Genomic DNA, 17,901 nt, shown 5'->3' on the forward strand with positions numbered 1-17,901 from the left:
AAACGGCTCCAGGATGTGAAAGAGAGATGTGACATAAACCCACCCACTCCATTATGGCTCTAAAACTTGCCTTAGACACTGACACTTACTATGTTTTGGCCTTGACGTCTGATCATGTCAATAATGCTTATGAAAACGGAATAAAGTAACAGAGCAAAAAGCCATGTATAAAACAAGTATGGGAAAAAATCTGATCAGTGTCTGGACTGTGGTCTCCAGTTTGCTTCAGTCACTTTTTGGATGTGGGAAAACAGTTCTCATCAAGTGAAAGCTGCAAGGGGAGTTTTACAGCGCAGCTATCAGGGGATCCTACTGGGCTTGTGATAATCCTTACCGATCCATCAGAGTGCACCTTTCCAAAGGACAGAAGGCATTGCAGACATGCCAGCCTCATGTGGTGCGCTGTCTCTGGGGCTGGGGAGAGCACTCCACCCACGATCCTCCAGGAGCACTAGAGACGGATTTTTAAGGGCTGGCCTGAAGGAGTGGGGACAGCAGGATGTGGACTGAGAATCTGACCTGAGGAGATGGCAAGAGTTTGATGCTGTGGTAAATTCCCCTAAAGAATCTGTGCTCACGAAGGAACATTGGGATGGACTCAGACTCCAAACACTTTTTAAAAAGTCTCTGACAAGCAAATAAATAAAAGCAACATTTCTAGTATTCTTTGGCTCATGCAGTACTACGGACTTTGTACTTTATAATGCAGTCAAATTCCAGCTATTGTAGACAAATGCACCCAGCCCATCAGTGGCGCCAATTATGCAAACACGATAACTACAAACATAATTTCCTTGTCCGTGCTCGCTATGTTCATTCCATCCCAGACCCTGATGACTGGCTTGTTAGGGACCTGTTTTGGATGCCTGTGCACTCTGATATACACCGAAGAGACAGCTGGCGATGTCACTGGACCTGAATGTGGGCAAACAGTAGAAAAGGGAGGTATGGAGTACACGCAGTGGCTCTTTTGGGCTCCTGGTACATTAGCGGGTCTTGGATGGCTCTGAGCTCTCCGGGCCAGCTATTGGGAAGGATCCCACAAATCTTCATGGTTCAGTATCAGCTGTGAACTACAATACTAACTAGGAGGAATACTGATTTGTGTAGTTCTGAAGGGACAGAGTCCACTTGAAGACCAGTCAGTCTACTCGTGTGCAATGAGTGACAAACTATTCCAATAGTTACCCACCTGTGTCTCCCTGCCAACGTCTGGGTTTTACAATCACATTCTACATTTTAAAAAATATTTGTTTCCCCCCTTTTTGAGAGTGAAAACCCCAGAGAAACAACAAGGAAAACAGTAAAGAAGACCATACACAAAGCACCATCAAAAGCACAAACACACACCAAAAGAACGAAGGAAAATACTTCCCTTCCCTGTACTCTCCCTCACATATAGGAATCTTAGGTGTTACCTGTGACAGTAGTGTGGTAACAAAGACAGGTTAATGAAAGGGAATGCTAAAGCTGATCGTGTCTCTTTATCATTTCTGGTGTTATCCATGGCCCTGGTACATCACCTATGAAGTGCTAATGTCCCCATGAAACTCTGCATGTCCTGCTCCACACATCTACCATGGCAGGAGAGAACAGCCAAAAGACTCTCTGAGAGATTGATTAAGCTCGACTCCAGAGCAATACAGAAAACTAACATCGTGTTTTATACTTTGAAAACAGAGGACAAGGCATCATTTCCTCAGACTTAGAGTGGTTGTCATTCCTTATCCACCTGTTGTTTAACATGCCAATCACTCGCTGGTTCCATGTCTCTCTGAACAGTGTAACAGAACTCTGGGACTGGCCCATCAGCCAGGGCTTCTCCTGAAGGGCGGAGAGATAACATCTGGAGCTAAGAATACTGGATAACTAATAGAATCATCTCTCTGTGGCTGAGTAATTATGGTAGGCATGGACAGAAAGGACAGGTTTTGTAGTAGCAGGACCAAAAGAAAAGGTTAGTCACAGAAATAAATCTCATCCAGGCTCAATGAGGACTGATGAGGAGTTTCTTATCTTAATCTCCTGTTGATCATGCACTGATTCCTGCAATTGGGTCTTCCAGTGGTCTAGGCCTGTCCTCATAAAGTATTGGGCTAATGCTTGAAATTCCCAAGCTACTTCACACACCAAAAACCTCTCAACAGAGAATCATACAGATAGTTAGATCAGCAGTCACCCAAACTGATTGTTCTAACAGAGTCAAATTTCCTTTCGGACCAGGCTCATGGATTCTAGAGAAGCTCAAGCAGCGAACTTACCGTAATGAGGAACAAGAGTGCCGCTGGGTATAGAACATGGCAGAACAGTCACATCTAAGTGGACATAACCTCTCCTTTAGAAAAGTGGTTTCATCTAATCAGTTGTTATCTTTAGAAATTCAACGACCTCTGCTTTAAACAAAAGGCGTTAGGCTAGCAGAAATCCTCCAGAGAAAGGCAGAAAGGGGCACATGGCTTCGGTTTGCACTCATAAAAATGTTGTCTTTGACATTCAAACAGGACACATACATTTTAAATAATGTCAAGCACATTCTTAAAATACCTTGTCAGGATTCGAATGGGAGGGATTTATGTTTTATGAGATGGATGATTCTTATTACAGAGATATGTTCAGTTCCCAAGCAGGAGGTATGGAACATCCACACGGTTCTGATGCTGAGTTACTAATGTCATCAGACAGCTGTGCAAGGAAAGGCCCAAGAAATGCAATGTGTTGTGTATGCAACGCTGGAAGCTTGGTGCACTCAGCTAGTTAGTATTCAATCTCTCCCTTCGTTTTAGGATTTGTAATAGGAATAGAGATGAAGAAATAGTTTAAGTAGCTTGTAACATCACAGCTGTCTATCTTGAAGCATTCCAAAGGTAGGAATGACACATACATAAACCCATTCATTTTTTATAAATAAATAAAATAGTTTCAATCTTTTTCCCTGACCCAGATTTGCTACACAGGCAACTTGATGCAAATACACATAAAACAGCAATCCTCATTGGCTCTAAAATCACTTTACAGGAGCTGAAAACATTAATCCACAGCAACAGAACCAGTTCCAAAGAGTCAAATTATTAACTTCCAGCAGTGATTCAGTGGCGGGTGGGGAGGAGAGAAGGAGCAGCATTGGACAAATGAGATTGTATCGATTTGGAGGGGTAATAATTCTATCCAGAAATGTAGGGGTCAGTCAACAGTGGTAACAGAAATCACAAGAGAACTCAAAGGGTCTTACCATGTAACACAGATTAACATATTAAAGTTAATATAAAAGGACAACTGTGAGTATTAGGCTAGAAAAACAACACTCCAATTGGTAAGTCATTACTGGTGCATACAGGCTGTGAAAAACTAGCCAAAGTCTGTGCATGCTGGGCTGTCAAACTGTTGGTGGGTTTAAGTAATGAAGGCTTAAAGCAGCCAGATCTGTTTCAGATTCATTTGCTCAGAACAAATCTCTGTGCTACAATTCAGTGCCAACTGGCTCCAGGGGATGGGGCAGGCTTTTGGGTCTCCTCAGGAGTGGCTGATTCCTCACTCTCATGACAGTACTTGAAAGGCAAACACATAGCTCTCAAACCAAGGGGCTGCTTATCTCACAGCCAGATTTGCCTGAACTCTCTAGAATTTACCTTCATCTGATTAGATTTTCATGCCTGACAGCAGCAGAGTGACAAAAGGTTTGATTGTTCTCTTGTGAAAATGTTACAGTCTTAAACCTACACCACAGCGACTGATCAAAACTCCCTGTGCATCGACACCCAGCAGGTGACTGCTGTCCCATGCTGTACGGAAGTTCAGAGAGTTCGTGAAGCCGCAGGAGGAGCCAGCCCCTCTGGGGCACACGGGAGAAGTGTTTCCAGTTTTCAAACTTTCCGTTGAATAACCCCCTTTCAACAGTGCAACACTGCAATGGATGACTCTGCAAGGAGTCACACTAAAAATAAACCAAAATCAACACGCTAGTGGGAGAGTGCAGATGAGCAAGAGCACCGGCAGAGTCAGGGCTGAGAGAAAAAGCTGGAGATGAGAAACACTGGTGGAGAAGGAGCAGGGCAGACAGGAAATGAAGTGATGTGACACATTTCAGCATTCTTACCTCTGATTGGTGTACCACCTGGTGAGGTAATTTGAATGCAAATAAGATTAGAGAGAAGCGTTAGTACAAAGAGGAAAGGAAGAAAATTATAACTAAAAAGCAGAAAGTTTTTAAAGCTAGAATTTGTATTAGCGCAACAGGAATAAATAAAAAGAAACTGAAAGTCAGAGTGACACTCTTAGGTTAGTAAAGCTCATTGCTCCCAGGAGTGCAGCATCCACCTGGTGTTTGCCATTCCGCTCCTAGCTGCCCACTACGCTGCAGAGGAGGTGCTGGTGACTGGCCTACTCACTTGCATTCATTATTATTCAAGCAGTTGAGATGGAAGAGACATTGGAAAGATGGTGCAGTGCCCTTTGTTCAGTAGCAAGGGGTGAGGTAGTGGAGACTGAGTGGTGTGTGAGCCTGAGTGTGCTGGGAGGGTCGCGGTGTTAAGCACATGGTTGCTGGCGTGGGGCACATTCTGGCTTTCAGGTTAGAATGACCAGTGGGACAAAATCTGCTGATTTAAAGAAATGAAATTAAGGGGAGAGGAGAGCAAAGCCAGCCTCCATGAGAGCCCACTTGTACAAACCCAGTATTAGTTTCCTCTGGCATGGAGATTAGTGTCATGTAGAACTAACTTTATATAGAAAATACTTTCAAACAAAACTACAAAGAATTTCTACTAATCCCAGTGATTAAACAATGGCACACCAGCCACACCTCCCTCATTTCTGCTTAATTTGGACAGTAGCTAGAGGAAAGAATCCTTACCCTCTTTATAACGGAGCTGAAGATCATTTTTACATGCTGTAATGCAGTGCATCTTAGAAGGAGGGCTTTTTGGTAATGAGGTCCAGTTGACTTGATGCAACAGTCAGCAAAAATTTGTATTATCATTGGGTTTAAGATTAGCATGTGGAGCATCAACAAGTTATTGCCCTGAGTTTACTATGTGGTTAATAAACAATACATAGTTTCAAGTGTGTGGAAATCCAGGTAGGCAAATTGGCAGTGAACCCCTCTAATCCCCAGTTTTGTCCCCTTGGTCTTATTTTGCACATATGAAGGCTGTTAGTACAAGGGAGAGATTCATGCATATCTAATCTGTAGGCAGTTCATGGTAGGTGTTGGTTTTATGCAGATTTGTAAGATCTGAATACCAAGCACTTACCAAAGAAAACTGAGGAATTTAAACAGACAGAAAAACAGGGTTAAACAGGACACAGAGTGTCAAATCATGTTCAGTGTATTGATTAATAAATACCAGTATGCATACACGAGTGCTGTGTATCTCAGATTTACAGCTCCCCATTCCATTATCCACAACAATGCTCACCCAATGGGAAACAAAGAAAGACACTCAAAGAGTTTCTGTAAATACAAAGAAGGCAGATTTTAAGCATGTTTAACTTGCCTCTTAAAAAGTAATTAAAATATTTACACTTATTATCTCTCTCTCCTAACTACTGTTCCTTTAGGCAGAAGCCTTGTTCAAATCAGAAATAGCAATTCTGACAGCTCCTTTTAGCATTCTCCTCAGCCAAGATGACATTACTCCATTTTATTTAACTTTATGGCTGGTTATATTTTTTGACGTTTTTGTCCACAGATGAGTGAAGCATCAGGGAAGATCTTGCTGTCGCTGAAGTTGTGGGTAATCTCTCCTTTGCCATAGTGAATCTGCTGCCTATTTATCTATCTTGGTAACTACTGCTACCCTTGACAGAACAGTGACAGCCAGAGATATGTGCACAGCACTGGTGCTGCACAGACAGGGAGCAGAGGGTTATTTTTCATTGCCCAGGTGGAAAGTTTGGTAAGTGCTCAGCTTTCTCTGAAGCCGCTGGTTTTCTCTGCCTATTCCACCCCATGTAAAAAGCCTCAGCATAGAAGGTCACTCCCCACACAGGCATGGAAACGACACAGAGAACCCATCCCTGGAGCAGAACCCAGGAATTCCTTCCATGCTCTTGGCCGGCTGAAGTGGGGTTTATAGTTTTACACTAACACCACGGAGATTTGAAGCCAGCCGTTAAATCTACCCACCACAGTAGTTAGGCCCTTTTCTCTAATACGCAATTGTCTACACAGAGCTCCAGGAGCAAGTACACACTTGAAACAGATTCCCTCAAGCTAAGTGTGATGGGCTCATCTTCTCCCCGCACTACAGCTCAATCCCTCTGGCCTAGCAGCCTAAGCCAGCTCTTGCAGGAGGCTCACGGTGCAGAAGAACAATATTCATTCAGGGGCCTAGTCACCCTGCCAGGCTTGGGACATTTTCATTCTCCACTCAGAGGAACATTGATGTGGGGATGTTTGTGGAAAACATGGCATTCGAGGAGCTCCTATAACACTTTTCTGTGGGATGCTCAGCGTGACAGAAAGAACACAGGCAACGAGTCCTCAAAAATCACAGGACAAGATTGATTCCCCCTCATACCCCAAAAGGGCTTAATTACAGAACAGACCATGAAGCTGGCAGCATGACAAACACTTGGACAGATTAATAACTGAGCCCAGCTTGTGTCCTGTGATGGCTAGGCAGGCTTATGACAAAGGGCATCCCAGGTACAAGCTTTCAGCCTAGTCCTTTGTGTGCACTGAAGGGCTGAAGTGCTCATCGTAAGTGAGAGAACTTAACAGATCACGACCTCAATAACTGGCATTACATTAGCCTGGGCCCTCTCCCTCACTGGAAGTGCAGGTTGATGCACATTGGCAGGAGAGTATGTAGGGGAAGCTGGCATTGTCGCTGTCTGTGATGGACCCATTCTCTAGATAAGTGTAGACTTCAGTCTCTGTGGCCTTGCCTGACCCATAATTCCCCACTGGTGCAGCTGCAGCCACCACAGTGATGATGGAAGCATTAGTACGGACAGGACTTGAGTATTTTTACTGGTGGGACTGATAGCTCCACCCAGAGCAGGTCTAGAAACACCAGCGGCTGCGTGGCCCTAGCCCTTTCCACTGGTGGAGAGTGAGGGGCTGATTTCTGTTGGACACAGACTCGCCTTAAGGCTGTCAATCCAGTACCTCTTCACAGACACATAGTTCACCCCCCTGATCCCAGTTTCCGAGTATCTCACACTGAACGTAGCAGGGAGCTGGGTTTAGTAATACCCCCATCCCAGAAAGCTCAGTTCAGCTGGTATCAGATAGTTTCGAATGAAGCCCTATTTAAGGCAAGCCATTGTTAGGGAATGTGACAACAAGAGAGAGGGTTTCTTACCTTGCACAGTAACTGTGGTCCTTCAGAGCTTTACCGGTGTGGACCCCCTTATTGGTGTGTGCATACATCTCATGCACTGACAGCCACATGGACAAACATTCAAAGAATGACAAATTCTTACTCTGTAGTTCATCTCTCTAAACGTTTTGGGCCATCTGTCTGCTCAGCCCACTCCTGAGAGAGCTCACACCCTTGACATGGGGAACTGTATCCTTTTGGACCATGCTATTATGCAGTTCTTCTTTTCAGCCAGATGCCCACATGCTTTCTGGATTTACAACCTGATCTTGACAGGAGGCAAGAGCCTCCTGCCAGACTCTGAGCACCTTCCACACTCGATGAAATAAACAATTTTAATGTTCTTGGATTCGGTAAGCTGTTTGGGACAGGGACTATCTCCTCCTGTGCGTCCATGCAGTGCCCAACGCAAAAGAGCCCCAAGCCTGACTGGGGCTTTTGGGCATGACTGTAATGGAAGCGGGAGAAGCAGAAGGTGCTCAGCTTCTTGCAGGATCACTTTCTCAGGTGGCTGAGCACCCCAGTGATCTGACAACAGCGATAGCCTCTAGGCTGTCAACCACAAGTAACAGATCTGAAGAGCAGGCATCTAAGTGAAGCAGCATAACTGGAGAGAACATGTTTGCTAAGAACTCAGAGTGCGCAACTACCCAGGGATAATCTAGGTAAGCAGCCGCGCACACGGCCACCATGGAATGAGGCATCACACTTGCACTGAGAACGATTGGGGGTCTTCTGCAGAGCCATGTTTCATGACTTGAATATCAAATGAGCTGCCTGTTAGCAATCGCCAGGTCCAGGACACAGTTCTAGTCGCTATGAATTAAAATACATCATGAACAGGATGACTCTTGTTAAACAAAGCTGTTTAACAGATGCAGAATTTTTGGCATCACAAAACAGTGTTAGTGAAACATTTCCTCTTCTAACCTCAGTGGGGGTGGGGGCGGGGGCAGAAAGACTTTGTTTGTCTAACCTGTTTTAAAGAGCAGGTTAGACAAACACCTGTCAGGGATGTTCTAGATAATACTTAGTCCTGCCTCAGTGCCGGGGACTGGACTAGAGGACGTACCGAGTTCCCTTTCAGTCCAACACATATGAGTCTTTGTTAGCATTCAGGATAAATGGAACATCTGGTTCCAACATTACTTTCTTACAATTTTTTTTTAAATTTTATCAGACAATTTTCTCATGAGCAAGGCAGAAACGCTTCCTTGAATATGAATCCTGAACCCATGTGTTGGAAGTGACCAACAGGTTGAAAGGTCTGAATACCATAAACTTTGCAAGAGGGTCCTTCAGAGAGCTGTACTGAATTAAAGGTTCTCTGCTCAAGACCCTAAAATTCAAAGTGAGCTCCTGAGCATCAGTAGAAACGCTTAGACCTGGTCTACATTGGGAAAATTGTCTCCAGATCACTAAACTAGTTTGAAAACAAATTCCCCTAAATCTATTTTAAAACCAGTTGGAGCCATAATGTAAACTAGACTCCTGGTTGCCAGAACCTGTTTTAAAACCACTTAGTATACTACATCTCCAGCTGTTTTAAAATTGGTTTAGCAGAGCCAGTTTTAAAATGGTTAGCAGTCAGGGTAAATTTCTCCAGTGCAGACTACGCCTTACATCCTGTGACCTTTGTCGATGATTATGAGGCACTGACAGGAAGTTGTACTTCCAGGACAGAATCACTTGGGTCTTTCCGAGTAATTGGTTTGTGGCAAAGCCTACTTACCACAAGAGGAAGGAGATACTGGTAAGTTTAGTACCGGAAATGTTTAATACAGCCAGGTAGGATCAGATCCTGGATTGTCTATCTGACAAGATAGAGAAGATCTTGTACCTACTGCTGTGTTGAACTCTGTAGAAGAACTGTGTGTATGTGGAATAGCCCCACCCCAATTTGCAATAATACACAAGACTTGACATTAAGGAACAGAAAGATTTTGTTCCTGGGTGGGGATACATTCCTTTTATAAAAAGAAACTAAGGAGCCAGCTAACTATAAAAAAGTTTACTAAAAAATGCATATACGCATGTATATAAATAACAGACAAGTTTCAGGAATGACACCCAGGACATACATGAATAGGAGTTTTCTTTCTGACAAAGACTCCAGCTGGTAGTGTTATAGAACTAAACCTGCCTAAGGTTAAGTCGCGGGATCTCCTGGTCAGCCTCCTCCTGGCCCTGGCTAAAGTGGCCATCTATAAAACCAGGGTGAGGAGGTTGGCCGATGGAGTCTCCTGCGACTGTGGGGCCTATTTCTGATCCTCTGTCCGTTCATGCCTCCGGGCAGAGTTCCTCTGGGCGGCGTCCACTGACTCCCTTGACGCCTTTGAGGAGCAGTGGGCGCTGTCCGAGGTTCTCTGCTCGGTGTCCCGGTCAGGATCCCTTCGTTTGACCCTTTGACTGCACTCCTGTCCCTGTTGTTCATTAGTTGTCCCCCGTAATTATTGGGTTTCCCAGGTCCTGTGGACACCCCCCTTAGGCTGGGGGGGGGGATCCTTTAGCAGTGGGCGGGCTTTGCCCGCCCACTTCCTGGATCCCAATAAGGCTACGACTGGTCTTCCTCGCAATGCACATCCTCTTCAGGACCCCTGTCAGAGGAAGACTAGACCTCTAGAAAGTGCTGGGCAGAGCCCATCTTGAGTATACATGGTCTGACTGCACATTATTTCAAAGCTTCTGTCTGAAGCCCCCTAGAGTGCTGCCAGCCCATGTAAATCGGGGTGTCAAAGGAGAGCACCTTTTCTAACTATCTGACTTATTATCTATCTAGCTGTTCATACTGCACCAGGAGCCTGAAGAAATAAAGGGGAAAAAACTCTCTCTCACAAGGGAGAATGTAGATTTCCAAAGCGGCTTTGGCATTTTCAGACTGACGTTCAATATGTCTGAGGTAGAACTCTGGCCCTTTTGGAAAATAATATATAGCAAACGACTGTGTGCTGGGTGAAGACTTCGTTAGGAAATCACGTATATGAAATGGCTAGACATTACTCTTTATATGCAACTATTTTAACTACATTCCATCGGTCTGGGTCTTATTAGTTTTAATTAAATTAAATGAAATGAGTTTGTGCTCAGACCGCGACAGTCTGAGCTGACACCAGGCTGGCTGGGAGATACTGTTGTATCAGATGATTTTGCTCTAAATGGAGCAGAGACCCCTTTTTTGTGGGAAGATGAATACTTCATAATGAAATGCTTGTTTACATTTATTTTCTTCTGAAAAACAACTTTCCTTCATTATCAAATTCTGCTGGAGTCTCTAATAGCAGCTGGTGGATTGGATCAGGGACTGCCTGATCTATTACACTGGTACAAACAGGACAACTGCAGAGGGGAAGGAAGGATCCATATTCCACACCCAGTTCTAGCTCAAATTGTACTTACAGGAATGACCACAAGCTGGCAGCTGCTAAATTCTGACCCAGGAGAAGCCAGAGTCTCATGGTGTAAATTACTTGATTCCACTTTTGTTAGGAGGTGGGAGAATCTTCATCCTAACATTGGCTTTGCGTCCTCCTTCCCCACCCCCTAAAAACAAAACCCTCACCCACACTTGGAAGCCTGCTGTGCTGAAACCACACTGAAGTCTAATCGATTTCCGTCACAGGACTGAGGATGTGTGTTGCTCATTGATTTCTAAAAAGGTTCCCTTGATACCTCCCTTGGTAATTATAGTCTCTTCAACAAGCAGTCAAATTCTAGAGTTTGAATCCCCTGTGAAATTCAATTGAGACGCGTCTTGAGAACAGGAAAAAGGAAACAAAACTTGGACACTATGGCAGGGCTTATTGTTTTTACACTCTAGCTGTCTCTCCAAGCTCACCCAGAAGACAGGAGATGGACAAGTGCCCATAAAGAGGATGCAGAGAGCAAGTGCATCAGAGCTGGCTCTCTTATTTACAGTTTTACCTGAGGATGCTGATTTAGTCAGTTATGAAAAACAAAATATCCATAGCACTTTCCTACTGCTGCTTACCTAATGCTTCCAGGAATAATTAATGAGTGTGATATTTTCTTTCAGCACAAACGTATCAAGATTAAACCAGGTTTGTTGGGGAGAAAAGCTGAAGGTCACTGTGAAATTTCCTAAGGTGGAAATGTATTAGTGTAATTAGTGCTCACTAGCATATCTAGGTGAAACCAGAATGCCAGGCTAAGTTCTAATGTAGGTGACAGAGGTTGCTAATTACCCACTCTCCCCGTTAAAGGCTGTTCCATGCTAGCACAAGAGACAGAGCACCACAGTCAGGTTGCACAAGGAGGGCACACATTAAATGTCCATGTTATAAGGAGAGAATATAGGAATGCCCTGGCAGCTCTGGACAAGGCAAACTATGCCTTTGGGTGCCAGTAGATACCACAGACAGGCAACAGAGGCTGCATTATCTTATTTCTAGTCAGGAGGCACCATATCAGCTCCCTTCTGCGCTTTCAACTGACTACCACAGGATTCCTTACTTCCAGCCCTGTGGGATAGTGCTGCTATGCATTGTTAAACACTTGCTGTGTTCCACCCCAGATGTGGCTGTGTTTGAGCAATAGATTAGGCAATCCTTTTATGTAGTTTAATTTTGTAAAGGGCTCTGAGATCCTGCAGGATGGAAAGACATGACAGAAAGGCAAGAGAGCATTATTAAGAGGCCCAAGTGCATTTCCATCCATTGGAGCAGACTAGTTTGTGCCAGAGTGTTAGAGAGAAGTCTGCAGCATATATTGCACATTCTTGTATTTAATTTGTTAAATAAGAAATAAGAAAGTGCAGCCTGGTAACCATGTTTCTGTTCTTGAAATCTACAGACCAGTCATTTATTTGCTACTCGACTTCTTGGTTTTTCTTTATCCTTGTTCTGCCAAATGTGGAGACTGGTGAAGACTTCAAAGAGAAAAAAGGGTGTTGTCTTGACGGCTCTGGGCCTTGACATCCTGTGTGCTGTGTTCTCCATTCTGTTCTAGAGAGGTTCTTACACTGCGCTCATCACTGTAGGATCTGAGCGCCTGCTGAGCTATGGGGAAGTGTCTGACCTTGCCCTGAATCTGAGGCAGTCTCATTATGAGCTAGCCTCCTCAGCCAACACCCCGACTGACAGAGGAATCTGTGTGATGTTCCCAAAGGCATGTCCATGCTAATCTCTCTCTCTAGCAGGCCATGATATCCTGCCAGAGGAAACTGGCCCCCAAAGGTTGGTTTTCATATCACAATGGGGACAAAGTTAACGTCTGGGTTTAGGTGCATAGCTGCACTTCAGAGTAATATGCAAAAAGCTATAATGGCAACAGGCTGGGAGGGAAGAGCGAAGGAGAAGGGAAGCCTTACTTGCTTTGCGGCCTTACCTGAACGGAGCTGCTTGATGCGCCCATTGCTAGTTCCTGTATCCACAGGAAGGAAGTCCTTGAACCAAGAGATTTCAGGATCGGGGTTGCCACTGGCAGCGCAGAGCATTGTGGCTGTGCGGGCCTTTTCTACCACCTTCAGCTGCGGGCCCATGTCAATGGTTGGAAAGCCAGATGGGAGGTGATCTTCTGCAATAGGAAACAACACACACCAGACTGATGAGTTACAGGTTGCATAGTAATGGGATCCAGTGCCATGCTGCAGCATCTGTGCCTCTGCCGGAGAGCATCAGCCCAACTCCCCCACTGTGGTTATGTCCACACTACGGCCGACGGCAGCTCAGGGGTGTGAGTATTCCACCCCCTGAGCACCAGGTGTTACACCGACATAAGCGCTCGTGTGCACAGCGCTATGTTGGCGGGGGAGCTTCTCCCGCTCGTGGAGGTGGGTTTTTTATGCCGACGGGAGAGCTCTTTCCTGTCGGCACAGAGCATCTTCCCCAGACATGCGGCAGCAGCTGTAAGTATAGACATGGCCTGAGAAGCTTGCAAACCCCCAAAGCGCTCTAGCCTCTATAATGAGCACTCACTGCAGCAACAGGGGCTGCTGCTAAATTGAACTCTGTTTGAATCAGCTGCCGTGGGACATGCCCACGATTTTCACCGATGCGTAAGCTCGATCTATTGTTGTTAATAAACTCTCAGAGCAGGTGTTTGTCTTTATGCAAGAAGAGAGAGGTGTTCTGGATGCTACACAGACATGCAGCCAACCACCAGGTCAAATAGGCCAAGGCACCTTACAAACAAACAAACAAACATACTAAACAATACAAATTGTCAAGAGAGTATGAGTCTTCCCAACGGAAAGATCCATTACAAATCTCTCCCTGCCCCAAAAACTGGTGTTAAAGAGGTTATTAGAAACAAACGAATGTAAACTTTACATCTAACCACGAAGAGCAATGCCAGGCTGTGCATTAGGAAGCTCCCGATGGACTTCCTAGGCAGCTGAAAGCATCGGAGGTGTGCAAGAGATGACTAATGCACACGCTGGTGTGGCTTACTGCTATATTATAAATGAAAGCATCCCCATGCTGAACTGCGAAAAGCACAGATAGAACGGCTTGGAAAGGAAAGGCCAATTCCGTGTGCTGCTGCCGTACGTGCACAGGTAGGCTTGGCTGAATGTGTTAAGTAGCCTGTGCTGAAAAACGGAGGAAGCTTCAGAACAGCCATTCAGCAAAGAAGTGCAGGACAGAGCTCATTTACTCACTTCTGTGGCAAGATGTACTGTACTCTACTAAGCCTAAATGGCAATGAAAAAGGACACACTTCCATGCAAAGAGAGAGCCAGGAGAACATTAAGGATCCTGAAAAGCACTACAAATTCAATTATTTTCAGCAGGCTCCTGTTTTCTCTAGTTTGAGAGCAGAACTTAAGCAAACCCTCTCCTTGCCTGCTAATCTGCCCCTTCCACTCACTGGAACATTTCAAACCTACCAGGCCCGACGGATCCCCCAAAGTCCAACAAGATTGTGATCCCACCATACCTCGATTTTTACATTTCTTTCCCTGGGATCCTACCGTCCCCATACTTTACACACTCTCAGAGAAGCACGAACAAGAAGATACTTTGGTTGTGTCTTTTATTTTAAAGTTCCACATTTGCAGCACAAACTAGGAACATTTGGTGACTAATCTTAAACATCCTTTCCTAAGATCTTGGGAGAATCCCCAAGACACTTCCCACTTGTTTGTGCATCAAGATTCTACAGCACAAGGCAACATCTGCTGTAAACAAAACAATGCACTAGAATGTTGCTTCTGTGTTTGGATGCGAGGGGCAGCCGGGTTTTCTAAAGGGAAAAAGCTACTGAGGCTTATTAAAAGCATAAGCCATATTTTGTCTCCCAGTCTGGCCTCCCTAGAAACCTCCCCCATACCAGCAAACATAGGAGGATTTTTTGAAAGGTACCACTGAAAACTAGTTCCTTTTTTTATTTGCACTCCACTGATTTTCAAAGACAAAAGGCACCCAGAGCTTAAACAGAAAGACACCAAAGCCTGCATTCAGTAACCAGCAACACCACCACGGACACAACCACAACACATATTGCGCCTTAGTTCACAGGAGAGACACCAGAGTGTAGAGTGCCGTAGACTAAACTGTGAAGGGAGATACACAAACAGTGGTAAACAATTAAATTCTGTCGGCGCACAGCCAGGTGTCCTTGAAGCCCAGCACCTTGCTATCTGAGATGTGAAAGCAGATGTTCAGTCTGGGGAGGCTGAAACCCCAAAGTGCTTTTTAATTTAATACCACGCTGAATATTTACACAGTCTTTTCTGGCTTGCTTAAGAGTTTACACAGAACACGTGAAGCAAAGTATCAAGTAATTAACTTGATCCAAATCATGCATGGAGATTTAGTATTAAACTATCACTAAGGCTGCAAGTTTGTCACGGAAGTCACAGATTCCTTGACTTTCCGTGACCGCTGTGACTTCTGCAGTGGCCGGTGTGCCAGGCCTGGGGACAGCTCAGGCAGCCCCTGGGCCAGTCGCACCGGCAGCTGCTGGGGCAGTCTCGGGCCACGCCTCCGCCTAGGAGCTGAGCGAGGGGGATATCGCCACTTCCAGGGAGCCCCCCAGGTAAGCGCCGCCCAGAGCCCACCTCTCCCCATCCCGTGCCCCAACCCACAGCCAAACTCTGCTGCTGCTGGGGTGGAAGAGATGCAGAGCCAGGTAGGGAGCCCCTCTTCTGGAACCCTCTTTCCCTACATATTGTACTTCCTCTTTCGGGGGGAAAGGCTTCCCCTTTTCCCCAAGCAGGAGGAACGAAGCAGGCTCTTGCCCCTTGCTCCTACCCTTTGTCCAAAGCAGCTGTTTTGCCCTTTCTTCTCAGCACCTGCCATCACTGTTCTCGTTCACCAGCTTGGGTGACAATGACTTTTCTAGAAGACACTGGCACTGGACACATGCCCCCTTCTCCCATCTGCTGCACTGCTCCAAGAACCAGCTGGAGTGAAGGCATGGGACATGTAGTCAATCCCAAACTTCAGTCTTACATGACCACAGGGATCAGCTCCAAAGTGCAGCTGTAAACACATGGATAACAGCCACTTACATGGAAGGACAGCAGGAGTCCCTGGTGAATACAGCAGTTGGCAGGAGAATCCTGAGGAGTCGGCCTGGTGAGCTCTCCAGGGTCAACGCTATCTATCACAGAGAACAGACACTTTGGGGCCTGCTCTCTTGTTGGATGAGATTTATATGCCTAAGACCCAACGATATTACTGGCTGTCCTTAGCTGCATGCATATCTGTTAGGGAGAAGAAATACCCTATGGTGTGGTGAGAGCCGTTTATTTGCTACGAGCCTGGTCACGGTACATGCAGGTTGTAAAGCCACGAGTCTGCTTTGCAGGTCATCACAAACAGGCACCAATAAAACCTTTACCCCACAACAGCTGGGAGTTTGTTTGTGTCAACATATTTCTCAGAAAGACTAGTTTAGACGAAATGATAGCGAAAACTGTAAACATTTTTATGGGCACTATTCTTCATATACCTCAGCCTGTAAAGTCAGGCCCCCTTAGTACCATAAGTCCAATTGCTCAGACTGCAGAGGGAGAGCAAAAATGATGCCCAATATATTTTGAAAATAACAAAAAATTGTCTAAAGTACCTTTTCTATATGTTCCATTATAACTGTAATGTTAAATCTCGCACAATCCATCAAAAGCTTTATACCACTGGAAAGGCACGTTCTCAGCTTATTCCCAGTGAGATACTGGGCCATAAACCTGTCACTGAGCTAGAAATATCCTATCTAGCCACTGGTTTGCTAGAGTGCCCCTCATCTCGGTCTCTCTCAGTCCAGTGTAACTCTTAGGGGCTCAGTAAGAACGAGTAACATCCAAAGCTGCTTTGTGCTTTCACATCTGGCAGCTGTTTGAAGTTGCTCAGAGGTCTGGAGAGCTAGACACAGGCTTGGTGGAAATGGAATTACGGGCAGAATGCAGGTGGAGTGAGGGCTGTGGTGCATTTTTGATCCCCTGCGTATCAGCACGGCACAGAGAGGGCGGTACATACACAGAATGTGACCATTCAGTGAATGAGCCAGAGCTCTCTCCAAGCTGAAATCATTTATTCTTAAAGGGATCCTGAGATGAGGCCTGTGCTATCCTGGGTACGTCACTCTGTTCTCTCGTGGCGTCTCAGAGACATACAGAAGGGTATGTTAGGAGTGAGCACGCTCTACTGATGAACCTTTACGATAGTTCTATACTTGATAGATGATCAGGATTAATTTATACATTTCACAAGCCTCCTAACCGCCCTCAGAGGCATTGAAATGCAGTCGCAAATGAAAAATATCAGTGACAGTGAGCTGGTCATTTACAAAGCCGTGAGTGGCAGGCAATATTAACGAATGGAAGCAGCAGAGTAACAAGGGCCCAATGCACAATCCACTCCGGTGCTGCTGCTTGCTGAACAAACAGCCCCCACTCTTCTGGCACAGGCTACCCAGAGCTGCTGCTCAATTAACGCAAGACAATCAAAAGCAACCAAGCAATTTCGGGGCCCAGCAGAGGGGCATCATTTTCTGTGACAAGAAGCAGCACTGAGGTGGGTGTGTTCAGGCTGAACAAATCTACACCAAAAGCTTGTTATTAATAGCTCTGAGAAGAGAGTCTTCCTTTATGGGCTTGTATTTTCACAGACGTCCATGTCAGCGCACAGCAGAGAAGTGCAATTTAAAGCCAAACTCTCTGAAAGCTCCCATTGCCCACGTTAAAGCCTGTGGGGAGTGGCTGGGAGGAAGGAAAGTGACCAGTGCCAAGTCTCATGCAGCTCTAGGAACGTCCCAAAACACTGGCACAATCTCGCTACCTGCCCGAGGAAAAGGTGGTGCAGTGAAAGTAATGTACTTTAAAGACAACAAAGTATTAATGACTGGGATGGCAAAGTATAAACAGCTTCATGCAGGTTATGCAATTACAAAAAAATCTAGTCATCGATGGGTTTCAATGACAAACCCACCGACGTCCTGTGGTGTCACTCCGAAAATGACATGCTGAGACGGCTCTTTAAAAACTTCATTTTAACCGAAAAAACCCAAACCCAAACCAAGCCCTTGAGAGATCTTCTCCGAGCAAAGCCCATGAACTACCACGCAACAGCTGAAAGTAAACAAAGCAGTTGGTACCTCTTCAAAAGACCATACAGCA

At 45.4% G+C, this 17,901-nt stretch overlaps 1 protein-coding gene across 13 annotated transcripts in view; it reads right to left on the bottom strand.

Moving 5' to 3' along the window:
• Window positions 1–17,901, bottom strand: part of PTPRF (protein tyrosine phosphatase receptor type F) — a 427,118-nt gene that overhangs the window by 123,211 nt on the left and 286,006 nt on the right. For 7 of the 13 annotated variants that reach the window (XM_073357995.1, XM_073357994.1, XM_073357992.1 and 4 more), the window contains exon 5: window positions 12,669–12,857. In XM_073357995.1, coding sequence (XP_073214096.1) covers window positions 12,669–12,857 — 189 coding nt within the window. Of the gene's footprint in view, window positions 1–4,093; window positions 4,112–4,385; window positions 4,411–5,342; window positions 5,368–12,668; window positions 12,858–17,901 lie in introns of those variants that run through there. The other 6 variants (XM_073357991.1, XM_073357986.1, XM_073357987.1 and 3 more) reach the window with 3 other exon arrangements.

This window comes from Lepidochelys kempii, chromosome 8, assembly GCF_965140265.1.
Source record: "Lepidochelys kempii isolate rLepKem1 chromosome 8, rLepKem1.hap2, whole genome shotgun sequence".
NCBI classification, from domain to species: Eukaryota; Metazoa; Chordata; order Testudines; family Cheloniidae; genus Lepidochelys; species Lepidochelys kempii.